Raw genomic sequence first — 19,739 nt, forward strand, 5'->3', positions numbered from 1 at the left:
AGAACGCTAACGGTGGATCATGGAAGAGAAACAAATGGCATGTTAAAACAGGAAAAAAGAGCTGTGTTTTAAAGAAACTGGAAGAATTGATAGAAATGGAGTAGAACGATGGAGATGAGTCTGGAAGACCAGATCATGGAGGGCTTGAAGACCATGAGAATTTGGACCTTTGTCTTGTAGTGCAATAGACAATCAAGGAAGTGACACGACTACAGATTTGCATTTTGGTAAGTTAACTCTGGTGGTGGGGTGGAAGGTAGATTAGAGGTAAAACCGGGGGCAGGAAGATCTGTTGGGAGGTTAGAAACGTGAAGATACGAACTATGGCAGCAGGTAATGGGGGTGGGGGAAGTGGTTTAAAAGATTTTGGTGTGGAAGTAAGAACTTGAGTTATCAGTTGGTTATTATATTCTTATGGAGAGTTTTGGCTTCACCACTGATTAGCTCTTGGATTTCTAACAAGTTACTAAACATCACTGAACTTTAGTTTCCTCATATGTGAAATGGGGCTGAAGATAAAAAACAGCACTCCCAAAATAGTTTTGAGAATCAATGAGTGTGTGAAAGTGCCTTTTTGTTGTTGTTTTTCAGTTAATGTGTATTGAGCACTTACTCCCCTCTCCAGGCACTAAGCTCATGTTATGGAATTCAGGGAGAACGAGAGTCAGTGTCCCCTGGGAGCTTACTGGAGATTTCTGCAGGGAATCGCAGGAGGTACCCACTCAGACATTGCCACGGGGAGTGGGGAACCTTAGTGAGGGCACAGATTTCTGCTATAAGTTCTCATCTCTTACTACATGGTGGTAAATGGTCTCAGGTCTGCCTCCCTGCATTCTGGGTGGAGCCTATCTGATTGTTTAGCCTATTACCATTGCCCTTGCTGGGCAGAATCTTTTGTGCCAGACCACCCCTAGCCCTTGGTCAGACAGTGAGTCAAGGCCTACCAGTGATGCCACCTGCATAAACCATTCAGCCTAATGCCAAGTAGGGGGCTGTGGGTGAGGCTGTGTGAGCTGGAAAGGGAAGCTGGTCATCATGATTGACGTGGTTGGTACACTTAGGACAACATGAAATACCGTTTATACATATGAAATCTTGAGGCACTAGTGCAAGGCCCATCTCGTAGAGGGCAGTTTCCCATCCAGGGAGCCTCAAGCCCATCATGGGACTGGAGGACAAACACCAGGTTTAGAATGCCATCTCTATGTTAACAGCCCATTTTTTGAAAAATTAAATGGTGCACATCCCAGATAGGCCTCAGGAAATGAGGTGACCCACTCTTTCAGGCCCCCTGTAGAGACCACAACCCAGTATGACTGAGCAGTTTCTCATCTGAACCAGAATCACCTGGAGTACTTGTTTAAAATGTAGATTCCTGCGCCCTACTCCAGCGCTTGAATCAGAATGTCTGGATATGGGAATCTGCATTTGATCACACTCAACAAATAATTTGTATGTTAGAGCAGTAACAGCTTTAACTAGCAAGAGGTACACATGGGGCCACATGTTGGGTCTTAGATCCGGGGTCCTCCCAGAAAGGGTGGAACACAGCCTTTTCTGCACTCTGGCTGAAAGGATGGATTTGCAAACACATTGCCTCCTTGTGCAAGATGCTTCTATTTTGATTCTTGTCATTGCTGAAAAAACATCAGACTCAAAACAGTTCAGTTACTCATGGCTAGTTGGGTGACCCAGGACAAATTTAAAAAATTTTAAATTCTGGGAATTTCCTGGTGGTCCAGTGGTTAGGACTCCGTGCTTCCACTGCAGGGGGCACGGGTTCAATCCCTGGTTGGGGAACTAAGATCCCACATGCCTTGTGTGGTGCAACCAAAAAAAACTTTTTTTAATTCTGATTTCTCAGTTTAAAAACAAGGGTAGAATGTAAAAACATTCTATCTTGCAGAATAGAAATACATATAGAATATGCCCAGGGAAGCACGTGGCAAACAGTAGACAATAAATGGTAGCTACTTTTGTCACCACAGTCTAACACTGCTATAATGCCTTCTTTGGGCCTGCAACAATATTTTCTCCTCTGGATGGCAGCAGCAACTTGCTGAGATGCCTTTAGACTAACAGGAGGAAAAGAATTTTAGATCAGGAAAGGCTCAATGATTTAGTACTCAAAATTTCAGTTTGGAGATGATGAAACAGGGGTCCAGCAACAGCTAGCTAGTGACAATATTAGAACCCGAAGACTACTGTAGATTTTGTTTAAAAAGGATTTTATTCTTGGTTCGATTTGAGGGACAAAAGAAATGTTCCTGAGCATAAAATTGAAAAAAGCCTACTGAAAGAATGTTTATTGCTTTTAAACTTTGTGTTAAAGGAAGTACAACCTATTTTCACCATTTTTCTTTATATTTATCAAACAATTGCAAGGTAAAGAGTTATGATCTTGAGAGGTAGAGTCTTAGATTCAACAAACATGGCATGAGCCCTGCCACTGACCTTAAGCCGAGGCTGATTACACACCCTCTCTGAATCTATTTCCTTATCTATGAAATGAAAATTGTACCTCCTTTGCAAGGACTCTCATGAGGAATAAAAATAGTATATGTAATGTACCTAGCACAGTGCCTGGAACACAGAAGGTTCTCAATACCATTATTATTAGCCAACATTTATTGATTGCTAGTCTCGTTGCTAAGGACTCGACCTGAACTGTCTCATTTTATATTTACAGTAACCCTATGAGGCAGGTAATGTTATTGATCCTCATTTTTCCAGACTGTTAGATAGCTAATAAGTGGTAGAGCTAGAATTCACACTCCAGTAGTCTGACACCAGTCTGTGGGCCTAACCACTTTGGTACCCTACCTCTATTGCAAATGTTTTTATCCTTGATCAAGGAATTTAATGTATTAGGCTTTTGTGCTCAGAAATGTAGAAGTAGGAGCACATGTTAATTGAGTGCCCATCATATGCATGCACTAGGCTAGACAATTTCAAAAAGATTTTCCCATTTTAGTTACTATTTAATCACTGTCTTTATTACCTAAGAATTCATAAAGTTTTCTAGAACCCTACAGATAGAAGCTGCTTTATTTTGTAGTATAATAGTGCAGCTCTTGTTTCCCAGGATTTTTTAATTGCAGCTCTTTTTCCGGAAGGTTATTGCATTGTTATTTATGGAAGAAACATTAATGAGATGCTAGGTTGGCAGATGATACAAAAGATGTGGTACCTTTGCTTAGGAACTTTTATTTTACCAAGTTAATAATGGTCAGACATTAACTTATCGAAGAAGTCAAAATACCGTTTCCATAAGCAGGCATTTTTGTGTGCAGGATACTTTTTTTTTTTAATATTTATTTTATTTGTTTATTTATTTGGTTGCACTGGGTCTTAGTTGTGGCAGACGGGCTCCTTAGTTGCGACTCACTGGCCAGGCTACTTTTTTTTTAAGTTTGATTGGAAGGGAGTGACGGTGGGGGAATTATCAGAGAAGAGCAGCTTTGAGGAAAGGCTGTTGTAAAGATTCTGTAATATAGCTCTCATAAGTACATAGAATCTAAAATCTTAGAATTGGAAAGAACTTAGAGATCATTTAGTCTAACTTTGGACTCATTTTACAGAAAAGAAAACCACACCTAGAGAGAGGAAATGTCTTGCCCAAGGATAGAACTCAGGTTTCTTAACTCCTGAATGATAATAAATTATTAATTATAAATAACTGTATATAACTTGTTTGGTAGGACCTTTAGGTAGCAAACTATAGAATAGTCATGTCGGTATCTTTCTTGGGCAGTTTTAGAATCCCCACTCTGTGTCTGATCCCTATAATCCAGTATAGTATGTGTATGTCACAGACTGGGTCTGGCAATGAGGAAACAGCATTCATTTTCAATCTTGGTTCTTAGCATAATTTGATATATAACACTGCAGTCGATTGTACCCTGGAAAGCTTAAAAGGATGGTATTCCAAGAATTGGTATTAGTATGAAAAACTAAGTGTTCTGCTCCTCTTTTACTTTTTCACACATGGTTCCTGGGAGCAAAATAGGGGAAATTCACTCTGGTGGAGGGGGGACACTCTGAGTGGAGGGAAGAGCATACACAAATGCCTAGAGGTTTGAGACCTCATAGGGTGTAATGGGCCCTTTGAGAGAGTCAGACCTGCTGTAGCCCATACACTTTGGACTTTAGCTTGAAGGCAATGGGGAGCTATTGAAGGATTTAGAGCAGGTTTACAGCAGCATTTAAAGCATGAATATAGTTGCTTTTAAGTAATTTTTTGTCACACCATAACATATGGCTACATGCTTATATAAATTCAAATACTAAATCTAAAGCCAGCTTCTCCTTCAAGACCCCTTTTATTCCCAGTTTCCCCTCAGAGGTAACCACTACTCTGTTTGGTATGTATATGTGCATAAGAGAGATATCTAGGATTATTTTGCACATGTGTTTTAAAACAAATATTATCCTGTCAAAAAGATAAATCTGAGGAAAAGAGCTTGGGTTTGGGCAATTTTGAGAACCAGCTGGCCACCTGTTTACTTTGCTCGGTGTTCACAGAGTATTTTGTGAGCATTCCAGTTTGTAAAGTGAGATTCTCACCCAGGGACTGGTGCTGTGGGAACCATCTAGCAGACCCCAACCATGACAGCTGCAAACCCTCCCAGCCATATCCACCAGGTCTGCCTGCACCGTGGCCTGCCCTGGGTTAAAAGTTTGCTTCCTGCAGTTGTGCAATTACAGGACAGCTGGAATTCACAGATACTAAATGTTTCTTGTTCAGATTAGGGAATGGACAATGTGCTTGCTATGTGTTATGGACCGACTGAAGATCCAAACATGACCATGGGTTCCTTTTCTAAGGGAAACAAAACATTCATTATTTTGGGTTTGATCTTTTAATAAAAGTATACATATAACAAAACGTATCTACATAGTGAAATAGTTTTCCATTATCAACAGTCAAGTTAAAAATTATTATTACCAAACTAACAGAAAAAGGACTTCTAATACATTTGGGCACATCCATAGTTCATGTCTCTTAAGGGCTGATACTCAAGTGAGGTCTGGGAGTATGGGATATAAGGAATACAGCTTTAGGAATACAAGCGGATAGATTTCTTTATTTGCTAATTAGTTCATTCAATACACATTTAGTACTTATTATGAACCAGGTCATAATAGCTAAGGCACTGGTTAAATCACTCTGTTCACTTTGCTCTAAATTAAAGCTCCCAGCCCACTGGGGGAGACAGATAAACAATGTAATGAGTACCCATAATGGATTTTACATAAATACAACCAGTGATTTGCCAGGTATTCCATTCATTAAACCTCTCCAAGTTTTTTAGAAAAAGTCCCAAAGTTAAAAATCTTCCACAAAAACATTCCCTATATAGCACCAATGTGGTGCTTATAATAGAAGACCATTTTCTGTTACTGACTCAAAATTCCAAAAAGGTGATTTGGGGGGAAAAATGGCGGATATGTTACTGTGCTCTTGGGAAATTCGTTTGGGATTTGCCCAAGTTCTAGACTGGGAACCAAGGCTCCTGAGCAGGAGGGCAGAGGTGATGACTTAGGATGCAGTTTACTTGGATTCTCCCCTGACCTTAATCCCCAAAACAGTTGCCAGGGTAAAGGCAAAGGCCTTTAATAGGGTACAAGTTTTCCCTAACACAGATTAGGGAGAGGCATTTTCAGCAGGATCTTGTTGAAGGATCACTAAAAAACTTACAACAAGGAAATTTACATGTTATTCAGCCTTTTCATACCTCCAAATATTTTACTGAAAAAGAGAGTCATGACCTCTGCAACATCTTAAGAAAAATGATTATAAATAGATTAATATTCTCTATTCCTTTAAGGGAAAGTGATGAAGGAGCTGGAGGCTCAGTGGGAGCTGTTCCCCGAAATCCCCAGGACCTCAGCACAAGTCTGGGAAGGGAGGTGGGGGCGTTACAGTGGAGGATTAGGGAGGGCGTCTGTAGCTGTGCCAAAGGAAAAAAATCTTGCCAAGAAAAGAGAATATACAAAGCCCTGTTCATCAAAGCCTGTAACCCAAAGGGATCCCCTCAAAGCTTTACACGGCGGAGAGAAAAGGTCGGCATCTGCTTCCTCCAAGAGGGCGCGAACTGCAGGCGGAGGCAGATCTCAAGGGTCAGGCGCCCCTTTCTTCCAGCCCCACGACCTCTCCCTAGGTGTTCACGTCACATGGGTGACCTAGAGCTGACCCAGAGGCTCCTCGGACCTCCGCCCCGCGCCCGCCGCCACCGCCAGAGCGGATGCCGACTCCGCACCCGGCAGGATGTACATAGAGCGCCGGAGTCTCACCCTGTGGTCCAACCCGCCCCGTCGCCATGGTGACCGCCGTAGTCACGCAGCTCCACCCCTTCCTCGCGGCGTGGCCCCGCCCCTCCGAACCCGGAAACGCGAGGCTCGAGCCAGCTGCGCGAACGCTTCAGGAGGAGGGAGGGCGGTGGCCGAGGCTCGCTTGGCTGCGCTCCCCGCCCCTCGGAGGCCGGCCCTCCAGCGCTCCCCCAAGGTCCACAGCGCTTGCGGGTACTGAGCGCTTAAGCCGCCGGCCCCGACCTGGGCCCAGCAGCTTCCCAGGCCAGCACCCGTAGTGGAGGAAAGAGCCGCCTTGGGGAGGAGGGAAAGGGACCTGGGGGCGGCCACGGCAGGTGAGGGGTGGGCGAGGCCCTGGGAAGCGGGGGATGTGGGTGTGTGACGCGTTTGTGGCTGCAGGTGAGTATGGTTTGCAGTGTGCGCGGCTGCCTCTGTCGGTGTGACTTTGTGTGGCCCTGAGAGGGTCGGTTCATGTGACCATGCACGTGATTGCATGTCCCTGTGTGTGTCTGAGGTCGAGTCTGAGTTCACGGGGGTGATTGGTGTGCCTGTGCCCCTGCCTTTGTGTAGCTGTCATCAGTGGGACTGGGAGAAGGTGGAGGTCTGTGTGTGGGTCGCCTGGGGTGGGCAGTGGGGCGCTTGACCTGGGCATACAACTGTAATACCATTTTGGGGCTACAGTGCTGCAGCCCAGGAACATGTTTTTCCTGTAAACTTTTAAGAACTCTGAGCAGACTAGTTATTTTGGAGATTGCACCTCAGCCTGAAAGTGATAAATGCCTTTGTCATTGCTGAGTACGGGCCAGGTGTGAGGCTTGTGAAGGAGGCATGAGGAAAGTAGGGCTAGGCTGTCTCACTTTCCCTAGGGAGTCATAAGTTCTGCATTTATGCTGCTGCTTTGTCTCCACCTACAGTGTTCCAGCTCCTGTTGGCATAAAGCTTCAAGAGACTGAGGGGTGATAGCATAGCTGTGTGCAAATTTCCAAAAGCTTTTATACTAAGACAGAGTACAAGATGAGGCGTCACCGTCGAAATGTCAAGTAGTCAGCTTTTCCTCCCATGAGGTTTAGAAGATAATGGAATAAGTTTCTGAAGAAAGAAGGGGTAAATCTTCCCCTGAGGAAACCTAAAAAAAAGAATAGCTCTGTACTGGTGTGGTGAGGTATGGAGGCTTGCGTTAAAAAGCCAATGGCATTGCCCAGAGACTCTCAGGTTCTAATATTTCGTTATTGCTGGTGTTAATAATAATCACAGATTGTCCATATGAAGATCATATGATTGAGATAAAGGATAAGAAAACATCTGACTAGTTAAACTGGTTAGATGACAAACATTTGTGAAGGCAATTTCACTGACTGTAAATTGGCAGGGTCTGTTGAAACCCTGAGGGATAAGTGGGCTGTAAACTAGCTGGTTCTGCTGAAACCTTGAGGGATAAGTGCACGTAATTCTTGGTGCACATTCACAACTAGCAGTTTAATTGTCGAGCAGTACAAGGGCCAGAGAGGCCCCGGTGTCCAGAGCACTCCCTGAGGAGGGGTTTCCTTAGGCAGGATTAAGGCAAAATTCCTGCAGCCCTTTTCCCAGCAACATGAACAGGTGCTTTTGTTTTTGTGAAGAATTGTGAGAGATCAAATCAGCATTGAGTTCGTGGTCCACATTCTTTCTTATTTAATACTGACCAGTTGAGTTACAGTCTCAGTGAACCTTTTTTTTTTTTTTTCTGCCCTATGCAGAATGTTCCCCTTGTGACTTGGAAAAGTATTCCCCTGAAGTGGATGAAAGAGAGCTGGGAGAACAAACTTCCTTTTCATACCACTCACAGCTGCTTTCCCTTTGGAGCAGTTTTTTTTTTTTTTTTTTTCACTTAAACGTCAGTTGGTCAGATGCAACATTTGGTATCTATCTTAGCTTTCATGTACTGCCAAACTAGCACAAGTGTTAAAATCACTTGCCTCTACAAAAATTTAGTCACAGTTGGGTGGAATCTCTCCATCCAGCAAGATTAGTTACAAAATATTATAATATTGGGTGGTAGTGGATAATACTGAGGATTGTGGTGAGGAACATCTTTCTACTTACTGCTGAGGGAAGAAGTGGATGACAGTGAATGTGTGTGCCTGGGAATGATGTGTGTATGTGTATTTGTATGGTAGTTTGGTTTGTAGATTGCAACTGATTCAAACTATGAATACTTTATTTTATCCCAAGTTTGGTGAATCTAGAAGCATACTTTCTGGCTTTAATTAGCTAAAGTGTTTTATAAATCTGTTGAGTAGGGTTTTTTTTCTAAACAATGTTTTTGATATTTCCTCCTGTAGAATAGTGATTGTTTATAGTATTGCAATACTAGAAAATGTCTCCATTAGGCAATATGTAGATGATATAGGAATATTTCAAGTCTGTCCAGGTAGAAAATATTCTGGAATTAACTATATGGGTTAGTTGCTTTCAATTAAAAGCAGTGACCAGCTTAGAGAAAGGCTGTAGTTCAAATGGCTTCAATTTTTTAACATGTTAATATTTGTTAAGAGAAAATGAATATGCAAAGAATGATTTTCTTTATTTCAGTATGAATAAGAACTACATCTGTGCACACTGATTTTCAGCATAAGACTGGCTGATAATTTTCTTGATATTTTAGAGTCACTTAAGATTTTAATAAACTTTTCTAAGTACCATCCTAGCCTTGAGAGAAGAGACCATTATTACAGTGTCAAGGTTGTAAACCTAGTTTAATATTGGATGTCTACATTTACCATCTCCTTGGGGTTCAGTTTAGTAACCCCCAAGGTTAGAGGTAGCAGTTGAGATTACTCAGTGCCCTGTGTTCTTGAGGGAGAAGATTTGGAAGGCCAAGGAGGAAGATTTGTTGGTTTTAGAATCCCCAGCTCCTGACCAGTCCAGAGAAGCCCCTCTAAAATGGCAGTTCAGAGTCAGCCCAGGAGTTAAGTCCTAGGGTCTCAAACTCATCCTAGCCCTGCTAGGAAAACCCAGGCTTGTGCTGGGGTAGAGGACATGATGCAAACAAGCATTTGAATCCTTCCAAACTGATGGGTGGAAGTTCTTCATTGGGCAATAAGAATCTGCAGCAACTATAATTTTCAGGTTCCTGTTACAACACAACACAGATCCCTGAGCAAAGAGGGGTAGCCTTTAAGTTGAAGATGCCCAGCTAATGGAAAGCTCGTAGGTACCCGGGTTAAAAGGGACTCTAGGATTGCCTAGTTTGGCCTGCTTAGGATATAGTCATTTATTTAGTCAACAGATAATGCCTGCTGTGTACCAAGCACTGTTCTATGCTTTGGAGAGAGAGTGGTGAAATAGTCACAGATGAGAAAACAGCCCAAAAAGGGTCAGTGACTTTTCCAACGTCACAGAGCTATAAAAGCTGGAAATCACTAATCTCACAACAGAAGACCACACATTTTTTCTAAAGGCACATGTTTTGTTTTGTTGCTAGTTATTGTGCCTTCAGGTCTATTCTGGCATCTTATCATGGATCTTTCAGAGTACATTATATCACTTTTAACCACATCCATATGAACAGCAAGTTTTCCTGTATTTTGCATTAAAAACTATGTGTGAGTTTCTGAAACTATGTTCCCCTAGAGTGAGATTTATAGCATTTTATGAATTTATGAGGAAGCAGGCTTAAATTAACTCCTTTTTCTAGTGTGGACTGTTCTCTAGAATTTTATCAGACAGGAATATCTTTATTAACATAGATTCTTAAGATTTTGTCAAAAGATAGGTTATGCTACTGCATTTGGAATCATTTAACTAGGACAGACAGTCAGGTGTCAGAAAAGGCTGTCCTGCGTCTGGTCCTGGTTTTGCAATAGCCATGGGATCTTGGGTAACTTATTAAAATTTTCTAGACCAGATTCTTCTTCTGGAGGAACTAAGAGGGTTGGAATAATTCTCTCTCGGGGCCCTTCCTGCTCCATGATTATAGGTTTTCACCAAATTGTTTTCTGTAGTTTAAGTATATGGCGACAAGGTGAAATAGCCCATTTCCTCAGTTTTATCCTTTAAAGTATTGTTGGTAGAGCTAGACCAGACTCTACATTTAGTGCTGATATAAACATGAATTCTTGACATGAAACATCACATGCTTTTATTTCAGGGTTAATCTCCATTTCAGCTAATCATGGGAGAGATTAAAGTCTCTCCTGATTATAACTGGTTTAGAAGTACAGTCCCCCTTAAAAAGGTATGTATGGTTTTACTACACCTCTTATTTGCAAAATCTTGTAATTGTTTTTATGTGTGATTTAGATGTTACGTCTTAGTAGTGTTTGAGAGTAAAGGTTATTGCCAAGTATTGTGACTGGCTTGCAGAGCCTAAAGGTCACCCCTTCCCTGTCAAGTACAATCAACTTTTGAGACTCATTCAAGAGTAAAAGTGAGAATAATTGTACTCATTATTTTATAATTGTTTTTACATATTCAAGGAAGCAGGAATATGTGTACTCCTCTGTATAGTTTAGTAGAAAGCTTACAGCAACTGCAACTGTACAGTAAGTGCAGTTAGATTCTATTAGAAAGCATTTTCCTGTTCCTCAGATTTAAGATTTACAGTGAGTCACATTATAGATCCTCTGTTTGCCATGATATATATACTCATTCTGCCATAGTCATCTTTTGGAAACTTTATATGCCTGGGATGTCTAAAAATGCTAAACACTTATATTGAAGCTTGTTGACTCTGAGTCCCAATTTAATCCCAAATGTTTGGGGATCACACTAGACAAAAGTTGTGTCAGAATAAAATCTTTGCTGATCCCCTTGCAGAAATATTAGAGTACTATGATCTGAAGAACATCTATGTCTCTGTTGTAATTAATTTGTCAGGATAGATAGCTGTGGAAGTATCATGCAAGTTTGAATTGGTAACAGAATTACTCTTCATATAGAAATTTGAGATACAGTCTCCAAGTATAGACAGAATACCTGCTATATACCTGGCACTGTTGTAGGAAGTCCCCAAATATCTTATTTAATTCTTTCAACAGTTTAACAAAGTGGATAGTGGTGTGCCCACTTAGCAGATGGGAAAACTGAGGTTCATGGAGGCTAACATGTTAAAGTCACACAGTCTAGTTGAGTTTGAATTAAAATCAAATTAATCTGGCTTCAAAGCCAGAACTGGGCTTCCCTGGTGGCACAGCGGTTAAGAATCCGCCTGCCAATGCAGGGGACACGGGTTCGATCCCTGGTCCAGGAAGATCCCACATGCCGCTGAGCAACTAAGTCTGTGTGCCACAACTACTGAGCCTGCATGCCACGACTACTGAGGCCCGTGCACCTAGAGCCCATGCTCCGCAACAAGAGGAGCCACGGCAATGAGAAGCCCGCGCACAACAAAGAGTAGCCCCTGCTCTCCGCAACTAGAGAAAGCCCACACTCAGCAACAAAGACCCAACGCAGCCAAAAATTAATTAACTTTTTTAAAAAAAGAAAAAATTCCTTAAAAAAAAAAAAAAGCCAGAACTAATTGGCAGCTTACCAAAGGGAACCCACCTTTCTTCTTGCTACCCCAGGAACTGCCCATGCTAGGAGAATTGCCCCCAGAGTCCCTCTGCCTTGTCCCATCCCCTCAAGTAATTCATGTGAGCTCCTCTTGATGGGACTCGCTCAGCAAGCTGATCACCAGACCCAAAACAACACAAACTTATCTAAATATTCTTGGAAGTAGTAGTTTCACTGATGTAATTTTCTCCTTTGGTCAGCTTGGTCCACAAGTCATGAAAAGTTTGCTTGAAATTTCGTAGTGCTAGATTTTAATTTCAGAGATCTGAATATCTTAAATGAATTTTATTACTATAAGGTTGGAATTTACTGTATGCACTGTCAGAGGTTACTGAGGTTTTTTTTACTACAGTCATAGCAAAAAGAAACAGGAAAAGCAAAAATGTGAGTGGCAAATACAAAGGGCAAAAACATAATCATGAGGTATATTGTCACCCGGGGGAGTCCAGAAGGTGTTGGTTAGGGCCCTCTGGACTTTGCCCTGTTTGTCTGCTCCCAGTGATGCCAGTGACCCCGGTTAGTGTGTCGCCACCCACATTGACACCATGGGCCCCACAGCACTACCAGCTAGGAGCTCTCAGAAAATAGAACCTTGAACTTTTTAATGTAAAAAGGATAAGTGTTGATTTGCATTGGCAAAAGTTCAAGCAGTTAATGTACTTTTCCAAATACCAAAAAGTCAGCCAAAGAGAACAGAAATTAAACCATCATGCAGTGCATACTGTAGCTAACACTCTTGACACTGAACACTCAATATCTGCCAAACTCTGTGCTAAACACCTGATTTGTCTCAGCTCATGGAATGCTCACCTGTTTCCCTTGTTGGGTCAAGAACCACTAAATCAGGAAGGTTTCTGATGACCTTCCTCCTTCTTACCCCCTTTTCCCCAAAAAGCCAGTTTTTCCCTGAGGCCATTCCCCACACTGACTGAATGGTTTGAAACATTCTCTGGGGACAGAGATGCCTATACCTGCCTCGTCCCTCCTCTCTAGCAGAGGTCTCCCCCTCAGAGGCTTGGTCTAGATCAGGCTCCTGAAGCATCTCTTGAGAGGTCCCATCTCTACCCAGTTTCTCCCCGGAGCCTGGAGTCTTTTCTTCCCCTCACCTCCCCTGGTCACACACTGACCCTGCTGATCCCAGCCCGCCCTCTGGGCCAGCACCCGAGAATGACTCTGCAAATTGTCCTCCTCCTATGTGCACACACGCATGCGCACATACACACGTGCGCACACACACACACAGGCAGAAGTATGAGGAAGAAATAAGATGCCATGTACAGAGTTTACTGTTTAATGGTAAACAAAATAAACTTCATATAATCACGGCTGGGGAGGAAAATTCAAAACTGATAGAAAAAACAGCTCTTGGGAGAAGTATAAAGCAGTTCCGTGGACTATGTCAGCACTGAAGAAGGAAAAGGAGACAAAGCCGTTTTTTATATGTGCTAGTCTGGTGTGATCCCCGCATTAGCTTGTAACAACCAAGGCAGTGGTATTAAAATTGTCAGTGAAATTATAGTGCTGAAATAACTATATAAAACCCAATCCATGAGGTTTTTCATTTTTTTTCTTATAATTTTCCCTCCAGATTATTGTGGATGATGACGACAGTAAGATCTGGTCGCTCTACGATGCCGGCCCCAGAAATATCAGGTGTCCTCTCATATTTCTCCCTCCCGTCAGCGGAACTGCTGATGTGTTTTTCCGGCAGATTTTGGCTTTGACTGGATGGGGTTACCGGGTTATAGCTGTAAGTATTATTGATTCAGGATTAAAATTCAAGTCCACATTTTCTGGTTTTCTCTCTGTGTGTGTGTGTGTGTGTGTGTGTGTGTGTGCATGTGCATGTGTGCTTCTGTTTCTGATTAACTGTAGTAATAGGCATGTTTTTTATTGAGGTAAGATACTGTTTTCCTTTGTTAAAATGTGAAAGGGAGTTTTTTGAAGGAAGGTGGTGTGGTTCACCAACATACAGAGGCTCAGAGGGGACAAACCTCTATTGGAAGCCTTCTCTACCCTCAGCTTGAACGTGCATTTTCTGAATAAGTCTGACCAGCAGGAAGCATTGTCCTTGTTTATAGATAAGGAGACTGAGGTCCGGACCGTTTTAGTGATCACCGAGGGTCACACAGCCAGTAGGCCATGGAGGGAGAGCCCAGCTCAGTCTTCTGACCCCATTTACCCTCCCCTTTTATTACATCACTGCTTCGGGGGCAGCAGAGGGATCAGCTGACATCCAAGGGACTGAAAGCTTGCTTTAATGTGAGTCTTTGACAGGTGAGGTGAGGCTCATTAATTAGCTCATAGCCTTCGCATTTGGTTAAGTTTTTTGTTTCTAATCGTTATCACTGAGTTCGGTCCAAATCTAGTTTTGCATTGATCATTCTCTAAGCTTCCTCTCTGGGAGGTGGGCGTAGGTGGGAAGGCACTGTTTGTTTTTTTTGTTTTTGTTTTGGCCACACGGTGTGGCAGCGGGATCTTAGTTCCACGACCAGGGATTGAACCCATGCCCCATGCAGTAGAAGCACAGAGTCCTAACCACTGGACTGCCAGGGAATTCCCAGGAAGGCACTGTTGCTCACAGTGGAGTGTTTGGTGTGCCTCGATCGGGTCAGGACAATGGACGTTGGTTTCCTAACTTCCCCTGGAAAGAGAGGCTCTGGCTTTGGAGCCAGCAGTTGTTTCTGGGACCTGGAATGTTAACATGTAAACAGTACTCCCCTTGGGAGTACTGCCGTTAGTATACATTTTATTTACTGCCTAGAAGAGAGAAAACGTGGACCAGATCTCTTCTCTTGGATGATAACTGAAAATTCCAATGGGGTTACCACTTACTGGGGTCATACAAGACAAATCCAATTCCTCTTCATCCAGACAGCCCTTCTCTTTCTTGAAAAAACTAGTTATTATCGACGGCCTACTGCCTTCCGCCCCCAGGTCTTTTCTTCTGCAGCTAAATTTCTCCAGATTCTTTAACCATTCCTCGTACGGTGTGTTTGAATCCCTGCAACATAATCCTCCCTTGTTCTGGGTGTTCAGTAATCCCTCTCAGTGGACAGCATTGCAGGAGAGCAGAGTGGTAACCGCCCTCCTCCCAGTCCGCTGCAGCCTAAGTCGTGACACTTTCTGTCCTTGTGGTCACTGTTGATCAGCCAGGGAGGGGGAACCTGAGCAGCTCCCGGGTGTCTGTCTCACTTTAGAGTGCTGTCCAAAGCGAACAGTGTGGTTATCACCCCAAACTGACAGGGCACATAGCCTTGCCTTCTGGCTGGATATTTCTTCTTGCTTCCTGATGCGGGCTTTCGCTATTTCTTAGCTAGATAATGAATCAAGAAAAAGGCCAGCAATGTCTTCAAAATTACTTTGTCCTTCTTAAGATTTGATCAGAATGCCCAACCCCAGGAGGTTCTGAAATCTACTAGGTATTTGTTAAATACCTAGCAGTTAAAATGCATGGATCCTCTTTTCATTTACATATTTATTGAGATAATTATAGATTCACATGCAGTAAGAAATAATAGAGAGATATCCCTTATATACTTTGCCCAGTTTCTCCCAATAGTAACATTTTATAAAACTGTAGTAGGATATCACAACCAAGATATTGATGTTAATGTAATCCACCAGCCTTGGTCAGATTTCCCAGTTTTACTCATACTCAGTTGTGTGTGTGTGTATCAAGTCATATACAGTTTTATCACCTGTCTAGGGCACAGATTTTTTTAATTTAATTTTTATTTTATATTTATATTTATATTATTTTATATTATAGTCAATTTACAATGTTGTGTTAGTTTCAGGTGTACAGCAAAGTGATTCAGTTATACATATACATATATCCATTCTTTTTCAGATTGTTTTCCCATATAGGTTATTAGAGAATATTGAGTAGAGTTTCCTGAGCTATACAGTAGGTTCTTATTGATTATCTATTTTATATATAGTAACACTACTATATATATATATATATATATATATATATATATATATATATATATATATATATATATATATATATATATATATATATATAAATCCCAAACTTCTAATTCATCCCTCCCCCACCATTCCCCTTTGGTAACGATAAGTTTGTTTTCGAAGTCTGTGAGTCTGTTTCTGTTTTGTAAATAAGTTCATTTGTATCGTTTTTTTAAATTCCACATATAAGTGTAATCCTATGATATTTGTCTTTCTCTGTCTGACTTACTTCACTTAGTATGATAATCCCTAGGTCCATCCATGATGCTGCAAATGGCGTTATTTCATTCGTTTTTATGGCTGAGTAGTATTCCATTGTATATATATACCACATCTTCTTTATCCATTCCTCTCGATGGACATTTAGGTTGCTTCCATGTCTTGGCTGTTGTAAATAGTGTTGCACTGAACATTGGAGTGCATGTATCATTTCGAATTATGATTTTTTCTGGATATATGCCCAGGAGTGAGATTGCTGGATCAAGTGGTAGTTCTTAGTTTTTTAAGGAACCTCCATAGTGTTCTCCACAGTGGTTGTGCCAATTTACATTCCCACCAACAGTGTAGGAGGGTTCTCTTTTCTCCACACCCTCTTTAGCATTTATTGTTTGTAGACTTTTTGATGATGGCCATTCTGACTCATGTGAGGTGATACCTCATTGTAGTTTTGATTTGCATTTCTCTAATAATTAGCAGTGTTGAGCATCTTTTCATGTGCTTTTTGGTCATCTGTATGTCTTCTTTGGAGAAATGTCTATTCAGGTTTTCTGCCTATTTTTCAATCAGGTTGTTTGTTTTTTAATATTGAGCTGCATGAGCTGTTTGCATATTTTGGAGATTAATCCCTTGTCAGCTGCTTCGTTTGCAAATATTTTCTCCCATTCTGTGGGTTGTCTTTTCATTTTGTTTATGGTTTCCTTTGCTGTGCAAAAGCTTTTAAGTTTAATTAGGTCCCATTTGTTTATTTTTATTTTTATTTTCATTACTCTAGATGGTGGATCCAAAAAGATACTGCTGTGATTTATGTCAGAGTGTTCTGCCTATGTTTTCCTCTGAGAGTTTTACAGTATCCAGTCTTCATTTAGGTCTTTAATCTATTTTGAGTTTATTTTTGTGTATGGTGTTAGAGAATGTTCTAGTTTCATTCTTTTACATGTAGCTGTCCAGTTTTCCCAGCGCCATTTCTCCATTGTATATTCTTGTCTCCTTTGCAATAGATTAATTGACCATAGGCACGTGGGTTTATTTCTGGGCTTTCTATCCTGTTCCACTGATCTATATTTCTGTTTTTGTGCCAGTACCATACTGTTTTGATTACTGTAGCTTTGTAATATAGTCTGAAATCAGGGAGCCCGGTTCCTCCAGCTCCATTTTTCTTTCTCAGGATTGCTTTGGCTATTTGGGTCTTTTGTGTTTCCATACAAATTTTTAAATTTTTTTGTTCTAGTTCTGTGAAATATGCCATTGGTAATTTAATAGGGATTGCATTGAATCTGTAGATTGCCTTGAGTAGTATAGTCATTTTGACAATATTGATTCTTCTAATCCAAGAACATAGTCTATCTTTCAATTTGTTTGTGTCATCTTCAGTTTCTTTCATCAGCGTCTTATAGTTTTCAGAGTATAGGTCTTTTGCCTCCTTAGGCAGGTTTATTCCTAGATATTTTATTCTTTTTGATGCATTGGTAAATGGGATTGTTTCTTTAATTTCTCTTTCTGATCTTTCATTGTTAATGTATAGAAATGCAACAGATTTCTGTGTATTAATTTGGTATCCTGCAACTTTACCGAATTCATTGATGAGCTCTAGTAGTTTTATGGTAGCATCTTTAGGATTTTCTGTGTATAGCATCGCGTCATCTGCAAACAGTGACAGTTTTACTTCTTTTCCAATTTGGATTCCTTTTATTTCTTTTACTTCTCTAATTCCCATGGCTAGGAATTCCAAAACTATGTTGAACAAAAGTGGCAAGAGTGGACATCCTCGTCTTGTTCCTGATCCTAGAGAAAATGCTTTCAGCTTTTCACCGTTGAGTATGATGTTAGCTCTGGGTTTGTCATATATGGCCTTTATTATGTTGAGGTAGGTTCCCTCTATGCCTACTTTCTGGAGAGTTTTTATAATAAATGGGTGTTGAGTTTTGTCAAGAGCTTTTTCTGCATCTATTAGATGATCATATGGTTTTTATTCTTCAGTTTGTTAATGTGGTGTATCACACTGATTGATTTGTGGATATTGAAAAAGGCTTGCATCCCACTTGATCATGGTGTATTATCCTTTTAATGTATTGTTGGATTCAGTTTGCTATTATTTTTTTTGAGGATTTTTGCATCTATGTTCATCAGTGATATTGGTTTCTTTCTATTTTTGTGGTATCTTTGTCTGGTTTTGGTATCAGGGTGATGGTGTTCTCATAGAATGAGTTTGGGAGTGTTCCTTCCTCTGCAGTTTTTTGGAATAGTTTCAGAAGGATAGGTGTTAGCTCTTGTCTAAATGCTTGATAGAATTCGCCTGTGAAGCCATCTGGTCCTGGACTTTTGTTTGTTGGAAGTTTTTTAATCACAGTTTCAATTTTAGTACTTGTGATAGGTCTGTTCATATTTTCTATTTCTTCCTGGTTCAGTCTTGGAAGATTGTACCTTTCTAAGAATTTGTCCACTTCTTCTAGATTGTCCATTTTATTGGCATAGAGTTGCTTGTAGTAGTCTCTTATTATCCTTAGTATTTCTGTGGTGTCCATCGTAACTTCTTCTTTTTCATTTCTAATTTTATTGATTTGAGCCCTCTCCCATTTTTCTTTTTTTTTTGTTTTTTTAAATTTATTTATTTTATTTTTATTTTTGGCTGTGTTGGGTCGTTGTTGCTGCACGCGGGCTTTCTCTAGTTGCGGCAAGCGGGGGCTACTCTTCGTTGCCGTGCGTCGGCTTCCCATTGCAGTGGCTTCTCTTGTTGCGGAGCACAGGCTCTAGGTGTATGGGCTTCAGTAGTTGCGGCACACAGGCTCAGTAGTTGTGGCTCACAGGCTCTAGAGCACAGGCTCAGTAATTGTGGCGCACAGGCTTAGTTGCTCCTCGGCATGTGGGATCTTCCCGGACCAGGGCTTGAACCCATGTCCCCTGCATTGGCAGGCAGATTCTTAACCACTGCACCACCAGGGAAGCCCTCCCTTTTTTTCTTGATGAGTCTGGCTAAAGGTTTATCAATTTTGTTTATCCTTTCAAAGAACCAGCTTTTAGTTTCATTGATCTTTCCTATTGTTTTCTTCATCTCTATTTCATTTATTTCTGCTCTGATTTTTATGATTTCTTTCCTTCTACTAACTTTGGGTTTTGTTTGTTTTTCATTCTCTAGTTGCTTTAGGTGTAAGGTTAGGTTGTTTATTTGAGATTTTTCTTGTTTCCTGAGATCAGATTGTATTGCTATGAACTTCCCTCATAAAACTGTTTTTGGTGCATCCCATCGGTTTTGGATCATCGTGTCTTCATTTTCTTTTGTCTCTAGGTATTTTTTGATTTCTTCTTTGATTTTTTTCAGCAATCCATTGATTGTTTAGTAACATGTTGTTTAGCTTCCATGTGTTTGTGTTTTTCAGTTTTTTTTCTTGTAGTTGATTTCTAATCTCATAGCATTGTGGTTGGAGAAGATGCTTGATATGATTTTAGTTTTCTTAAATTTGCCAAGGCTTGCTTTGTGGCCCAGCATGTAATCTGTCCTGGAGAATGTGCCATGTGCACTTGAGAAGAATGTATATTCTGCTTTCAGATGGAATGTTCTATAAATATCAATTAAGTTCATTTGCTCTAATGTGTCATTTAAGCCTTGTATTTCCTTACTTGATTTTCTATCTGGATGTTCTGTCCATTGATGTAAGTGGGGTGTTAAAGTCCCCCACTATTATTGTGTTACTGTTGAT

At 41.0% G+C, this 19,739-nt stretch overlaps 1 protein-coding gene across 5 annotated transcripts in view; it reads left to right on the forward strand.

Moving 5' to 3' along the window:
- SPG21 (SPG21 abhydrolase domain containing, maspardin) overlaps positions 1 to 19,739 on the forward strand; it is a 32,225-nt gene continuing 12,486 nt past the window's right edge. Inside the window, exons 1-3 of one of the 5 annotated variants that reach the window (XM_036843154.1) lie at positions 1 to 227; positions 10,442 to 10,528; positions 13,436 to 13,597. In XM_036843154.1, the coding sequence (XP_036699049.1) occupies positions 10,466 to 10,528; positions 13,436 to 13,597 (225 nt within the window). In that variant the 5' untranslated portion in view covers positions 1 to 227; positions 10,442 to 10,465. Of the gene's footprint in view, positions 228 to 6,375; positions 6,712 to 6,748; positions 6,914 to 10,441; positions 10,529 to 13,435; positions 13,598 to 19,739 lie in introns of those variants that run through there. The other 4 variants (XM_036843151.1, XM_036843152.1, XM_036843153.1 and 1 more) reach the window with 4 other exon arrangements.

This window comes from Balaenoptera musculus, chromosome 2, assembly GCF_009873245.2.
Source record: "Balaenoptera musculus isolate JJ_BM4_2016_0621 chromosome 2, mBalMus1.pri.v3, whole genome shotgun sequence".
Classification (NCBI taxonomy): domain Eukaryota; kingdom Metazoa; phylum Chordata; class Mammalia; order Artiodactyla; family Balaenopteridae; genus Balaenoptera; species Balaenoptera musculus.